Source organism: Simochromis diagramma, unplaced genomic scaffold, assembly GCF_900408965.1.
Source record: "Simochromis diagramma unplaced genomic scaffold, fSimDia1.1 OVJJ01000131.1, whole genome shotgun sequence".
NCBI classification, from domain to species: Eukaryota; Metazoa; Chordata; class Actinopteri; order Cichliformes; family Cichlidae; genus Simochromis; species Simochromis diagramma.
In genome coordinates, this window is record NW_024387200.1 from 5,743,535 (window position 1) to 5,750,336 (window position 6,802).

At 40.8% G+C, this 6,802-nt stretch overlaps 1 protein-coding gene across 3 annotated transcripts; it reads right to left on the reverse strand.

Annotated features, from left to right (window-relative positions):
- Positions 1–550: 550 nt before the first annotated feature.
- On the reverse strand, positions 551–6,127 carry fsta (follistatin a). Of its 3 annotated transcripts, none has more exons than XM_040050740.1 (6): positions 5,926–6,127; positions 4,572–4,769; positions 4,180–4,398; positions 3,828–4,052; positions 2,990–3,220; positions 551–1,221 (listed from the first exon to the last, which is right to left on the reverse strand). In XM_040050740.1, the coding sequence occupies exons 1-6, from the start codon at positions 6,014–6,016 to the stop codon at positions 1,133–1,135; spliced, it is 1,053 nt and encodes a 350-aa protein (XP_039906674.1). In that variant the 5' UTR covers positions 6,017–6,127; the 3' UTR covers positions 551–1,132. The 3 variants fall into 3 exon arrangements, with proteins under 3 accessions (XP_039906674.1, XP_039906676.1, XP_039906675.1); XM_040050742.1 differs by having other exon boundaries at positions 551–1,605; XM_040050741.1 differs by having other exon boundaries at positions 4,578–4,769; positions 5,926–6,125.
- Between the last annotated feature and the right edge of the window lie 675 nt (positions 6,128–6,802).

Sequence of the window (6,802 nt, forward strand, 5' to 3'; positions counted from 1 at the left end):
GCATTGAAGCTATGATAGATTTAGACATATGTTTTTCACTAATAAATAATCAGAGTCAGATAAAAGTATAAGGAAAAAAAACTTTTATTGATTCACTCTTCATATCTGTACAAATACCATCAAACTTTGTATGTACATATGACATTTACATAAAAAATACAAAACTATATATTCATAACAGAATTTTGTATTTCTCTTGTGATGTTTGAAAACAAAAAAATACAATGCATTCTGAGGAGAAAAAAAAACAAATAAAAAGAAACAAAGTGAAGAAGTCAGATATAGTGTAGAGTATTGCAGTATGTTAGTCCTAGTGTAGCTCTGTGAGAGCAGTACGGAGTACATTGGCAAGAAGACAGCTCACAAATGTTAATGGCACATTGTTTCCAAAGTAATCAAGTATTGCCCAAACTTACCTCTAATGTAGTGAGACAAAATAAAAGCTATATTTAATTATGTCTACAGTCTCCATGTGGAAACAAACCTAAAGGGCTAAAACTGAAGGAAACTTAAAACTAAGAAAAGAAAAAACTAAATGGCTCTTTTTTTCTTTTCTATTCCATCACTGCTGTGTTGCACCATTTACAGTGCTCTTTTGCAAAACCATTGAGAGAATCCCTTTGGTCAGTAATTATAGTTGTAAACAAACCAGACACACTTCTGTACATAAAATGATTGATATATTTCCCAATAAATAAACACACAGCCTAAACATGCATTTATGTATGTGTGACATAAACATCTGTGATAGAGATTTGACAGAAACAAGCAGATTTTTTACAGCTCAGGGAATGCAATTTACAGCTTGAAGAGGACTTATACTTACACGGTACCATGAAAAATAAATAACACTGCTTTTCTTTGGACAAATATATTTCTTCATGATAAAAAAAAGAAAGTAAAAGGGAAAACAACAAAAAAGGGAAATGAGTGGTAACACAATATATCATGGTAGGTGATAGCCTGACAATGTAAATGTATAATTTATAAAACACAAAAAGTATAAATAAACATCTAGCAGACTGAACTATATGTATACTTCCTTTTTCTTTAAAAAATAAATAAGCATACACATAATGTACAGTATGGACATGATTCCTTGCCCTAGGACTGTTCCCCTAGTGATGTGAGCCTATCCATCCAGTATAGAAGATAAATGGACATAGGCCATGTAGTCTGAGTCCTCATCTTCCTCATCCTCCTCCTGGTCTTCTGTAATGGCTATATGGGAGAATATATGGTAGCTGTTGTATGAATATGGACCACAACAGCGCAGAATATCACTGTCAAAAAAATAAATCTCACAATTAAGCCACTGGCACACAGCCTCCTTTCTGTTTCTTTCTTTTGTGTATATGATTATGTTTGTGTGAGGAAGAGTCTGTGTGACTTGGCAGCAGCAGTTGCTGTGGCATCCCCAATTAATTATACAATGTCCATTTACATAATCGAGCAAGTCAGGGCTGCAACATGAGAAAAAGGAAAGGATCGGCAAGTTGGAGGTTAGGGGAAGGTCACGAGGTGGGTTAAGGGGAGGATGGGAAGCGGGTTTAGGGGCACTGGGGATGATGGTTCCAGTGGCTCAGGTCTCTTTTGAGCAGATTCCTGAAAGCAGACACACATAACACAGAAAAGTGCTTTTGTGTTCTTGGACTCGCTATAGTTTCTTTTCTCTGATTACTAATATTTTCGCTTCTGGCTCAAACGAACAGGGAGGGAGGACTCTGTGTCACAGCCTGACCTTAGCAAGCAGGTCAGAGATCGTTAGCACAGTTCTGAGGTATATTCTTTTTCTTTTTACACAAGAGATTTACATTGGACACATAAAAAAGCACACAAGCAAGCACAAGGGCAACGATACATGAAAACACAGGTAGTCCCTCATTAATCCAAAAGGAGTTTTGATACACGATACAGTCACTGGAAGCGGTATGAATGCGTTAGCTAATGAATGTTTTTCTGATGATGGGATGGGAAGTAAGGGGGCCTGGATCAACAAGCTTATGCTCAATCTGCACACTGTAAATTATGACTTTTAGCCCATGAGGTGATCATAAAGTTGGTCCCTTGGACTTCATTGCAAACCTTAATCACATTATATTAAGCCAGTTAGGAAAAACAAACAAACAACCTTCTAAATAGAAATTTGGAATGTCAATTTGAAACTACCTCAAAGCTGTTGTTAAATTTAGTATTTTGTCTGGAGATTTGTGGGTTAATAAATGGCTCACACTGGTCTATGACAGGCAGTTTACATGAATCTTAGTGTACAAATCCATCATTGTTATCAATGGTACCAATGTTACAATCACCTTATGCACGTCATACGTCTGTTTAAACATATTCTTTTTTTTAACTGACGTGTTGGCAGTGTGGTTTATGTCACAAGAGTCAGTGCATTTTGAATAAATTGATTATAGCCAAAAATAAAATCAAAAATAAAGAAAATAGATCATTTCCAGGGAATTAACAATGTGACCATGGAATTTACAAGCTGTAAAGATTTGGACATTAAACCATTAATGACTGAAAAAATACTGCATGGGATTTAAGGCAACCTGCTCCCGCAGGTCACTAGCATGACCATAGACACACCTATTTTCTCAGAAAGTATAGATCCACTGCAAACAGTTTGCTGATATAAGTTTTTCGCGCATCTTTCTGTTAGCAGGATTTGCAGAATTGGGAAAACGTGAAAACAAAACGAAAATTAAACAAAAAAACAACACGAGAACAAAAGCCAGCAACGAGGACAATGTCATGCAAGTTCTTCCATTCCCCAAGTCTTTTCTGCTTGCTTAAGCTGTGGTTGGTGATGTGGCCGGGGTGGGAGCTCAGGGAAAATCAGGGTAGGTGGAAGGTGGGGGGCAATTTCATGGGAGGTTTTTGTTGGGAAAGCAACATAGAATATTGTCTTTTGCTCAGAGAAGGAGGGGAGGATTTTGTTTCTTTCTTTTCTTTTTATATTTTGCTTTTGTAATTTACTTACAGTTGCAAGATCCTAAGTGTTTGACTTCAAGCAGCACCCCCATTGAGCAAGCAGCTTGCTTCATGGCACATTCACTGGGATATGTGGTGTTGTCGCTGGCACACACCGCCTCATCTGTCCTACTCTCCGGACAGGACTCATCGCACAATGAGCAACGGCCTCGGCCCATCCGAGCATCCCACAGACACTTCTTCCCCGCGCTGCACTGGATATCCTCACATGACTTGGCCTCTGGGAGAAGAGAGAAGGAAATAAGGAGAGAGGAAATCTTTGATTAGATGGATTATCATGAATGTTTTTCAAGCAGGATCAGATGACTACCTAGGTTTTTAGAGAATTAGAGAGAATAAAAACTAAATCCTGCTTTACGGGATAAGGCCTCGTGGTGTGGAACAGAAAGCTTTGTTTTTAATTAGCCTTTTAAAGACTACAAGACTGAAATTGACTACTATCTGTGTAAGAATCAATCTGACTCAAAACTTGAAGCATGTCTTCATGGCCCCCAGCACTCCCCTGTTTTCCTCCATCTCCCTCCCCCTCTCATTCCCTCTTTCCCAAATGGGAAAGTGCTGCCAACATCAGGAAATAATAAGATGTCTATCATTTCTTGAGCAAACACAAGCAACTACCAAACACACATTCTCTCTAAGACCCCCTCCTCACTGGAATGTTGGCAAAAATGAGCAGTGAATTACTGCAGAGCTGGCCAGAAAGAAAATGCACTCAAACAGTTTTCGGTGTCGGTGACTGCTGCACCTCTCTCTCTCTCTCTCTCTCTCTCTCTCTCTCTCTCGGGGAGTAAAGTCTCACGCTTTCATGCGTGTAGCTGCAGACTTACTGATGCATTTTCCCTCATATGCCACTCCAATAGACCTGCCGAGGAGACAGGTAGCTCTTCTCAGGTGACACGCGCTGGCATAGATGATCCCATCGTTTCCACACAGGTATTGCTCGGGCGACGTCGCCTCGGGGCAAATCCGATTACACGTCACACAATACGCGTTGTTGGTCTGGTCTACGACGCATGTGGAGCTGCCGGGGCACAAGACGTCACGGCACGTTTCTGGCGAAACAAAGACATTGGGAGAGTTGTGTGAAAATGACACGAAATGCAAGAAATACAAGAAAGCGACGGATTCTTTCTGGCTCGCTCAGCTTTCAGAAATGTGGTGACAGTTACATTTACTTACTCTTGCATTTGCCCTGGTACTGTACGTCCAGATCGGGATGACCTTTGCATTTAGCTTTTAGCAGTGCGCATTCGTCTTTGTAGGTCTTTCCATCAGAGCCGCAGACAGGTCCTTTCCAGGTGATGTTGGAGCAGTCTGGTGCGCACACGCAGCGCGGCTTGCTTCTTCGGTTCAACTTGCACCTCTTTCCGGGCCCACAGTCAACATTGTCGCAGGTTTCTAAAACAAAAGCTCGGTGTTATGTGATGCTAATGAGGATTTCTTTTCCCCCTGGTGTGTATTCTGGCGCGTAAAGTAATGGGACAATTACGCAAACCAGAGCACCAGTTTAATTCATTAACCAAAATGAGTGATTACATGTAATGTGAGAAAACGAAGGGAAATGAGTGCACCTCCACCTTTGCAAGGTATGCAATTGGGAGCTCCGCCATTGAAGATCATCCACCTAAAGAGCGTGCTGTTGGGGACGTCCTCCTCGGTCCAGGACGTCCCCAGTCTTCCACTCCGACAGCACTCCTCCCTGCTCATCCCGGGCATGTAGAGCACCTGGCACCTCCCGTTTTTCCCCTGCTGCAACCAACAGTTCCCAGCTGTAGACAAAAAAAACAAAAAAAGCTCGAATGCCGCATGTTGGACGTCTAAAAACCCGCTGACCCAGACTCAATATACACACGCAGCCGTATTATCCGAGACGCTCCCTCCCTCCCTTTTCGCCCTCCCGACAGTATTTTGTCTGAATTTTTTTTTTTTTTTTTTTTTTTTTTTTTTTTTTTGCGAGACTGTTAACACTTGCCTATCCCAACTGTGACTGACAGCCCTTACAATGCAGCCATAACCAAAAAAGTAAGAAGAATCTTCGGAGGGGGGTTGTCTTTTATTCCCAGTGTCTGCTTGCTATCACTGGACAGAAACGGGAGCGTCTAGACAGCGTTAAATAGCAGCCAATCTTTCTCCTTTAGAAAACCACGGTTTTTAGGTAACAAGGCTACACACACCACCGTCTCCAACGCCTCACTCACTACGTTATTCCAGACAGCAACCAGACAATGACTTACTTATTTAAAAAGCAATGTAAAGTTTATTTCAGAGATATTAAAATGTGATACATAACAGTTTTTCCAGTTACATGCCAAAAATATTACTTCCCACAGACAGTAACAGCATGTTTAAACCGACAAAGACACAAACACATTTTTTTTAAATCTTCATGAGATAGTGTGTTTCTTATGCTGAATTGAAATATGTCCCCCGAAACCATGAATGATGGGTGCAAAAGCCTGCATAGGTATAAAACTGCAACTGTTTTTGCATACAATGCAGAAAGGCTACTTGCGGGAAATGTATAAATAACACGCTCACAGTGGATATTCTGAAGTTTGTTGGAGGATTGACAACAACATCGCGGAATGCTAAACGCTCACACAGTTGCAAAAATATGTTCAGGTATTGTGAAAGACTGTCACCAACACGGCGTGGCGGCTGTAGTTCGCGCGCATGGTGACGACTGCAAAACTTGCCATATAATCTCACTTTGAAGTGTCCCACAGGGGCACCTGTTTTCTATACGCTTTACGCAATCACTGCCTGATGTAGAGAGACTTTTATCAAGAAACTTTGAAAAGTTTCTCGGTGGCAGCAAGTGGAAGACACCCCGCGAGTTCTGTGACTGACAGCAGTGCACGTTTTAAAAAAGAAAAAAGAAAAAAAGCGAAAGAGAATAAAAGGAAATTGATAAGGAGAGCTTACCTTGAACTTTTTGATGTTCCATGAGGTGACAAAGCCATAAGAACAAGAGAAAAATGCCCGGGTGAAGGTGGTGTTTCAGCATCCCAAACATGATGGAGAGGCAAAGTGAACCACGTATTTGACACAGGCAGCGCAAAAGTAATCTGCTTAAGGTGGCAGTGTTGAATAAGTGTCAGTCTGAGAATGCAGCCTCTCTTTAAATCTATAAGGGGTCTCGGGTTGACTGTCTCTGGTGGGCGGTCTCCTCTTCTATGGGGGTGGGGAAATTTTTTTTTTTTCCTTACCAAAGTTCTTTCAATCCCAATCAGGTGACATCGTTACTAGCAACTTTCTCTTTGCCGCAATAATTAAAGGATATGAAAATACTTGAAAGAAAACACCATACTTGGAGCTCAGGCACTCTGCAGAGAAAGAAAGCGCAAGATGGAAAAAAGTATGAGCTGATATAAAAATGTTGTTGTTGTTTTGAAATCAACACTGTTACCGAAGTTTAATTTTAACCCCTTTGATACTTTTATCACATCATTTATTCACTTTCACGTGATTCCTCGTGGAAAAAGAGCACTCATGGGCTTTGCATCCTCTATACACATGGCGTGGACATGTGCTCTTTAATAATAATAATAATAATAATAATAATAATAATAATGATGATGATGATGATGACGATGATGATGGTGATGTGCAGACAGGCCCACTACCAGGATGCCTTTCCAGGCATACCATCAGTCCTTCAAATTAAGGTTACTATTTGGTGGTTACTGATATATATATATATATATTTCCACCAACTGCAGACAAAAGAGCAAATCTTTTTGATGTGAGTTGCCTTTTGGAACACATCCGAGCCCAGACAATAATAGAATTCGTAGTAGTC

Coding starts and splice junctions, on each gene's coding strand:
- fsta (XM_040050740.1), bottom strand. CDS start 6,016: ATGTTTGGGATGCTGAAACACCACCTTCACCCGGGCATTTTTCTCTTG. Junction 4,399..4,571: donor CATACCTTGCAAAGGTGGAG/GTGCACTCATTT, acceptor CTTTTGTTTTAG/AAACCTGCGACAATGTTGAC. Junction 1,222..2,989: donor ACACTTAGGATCTTGCAACT/GTAAGTAAATTA, acceptor TCTCCCATATAG/CCATTACAGAAGACCAGGAG.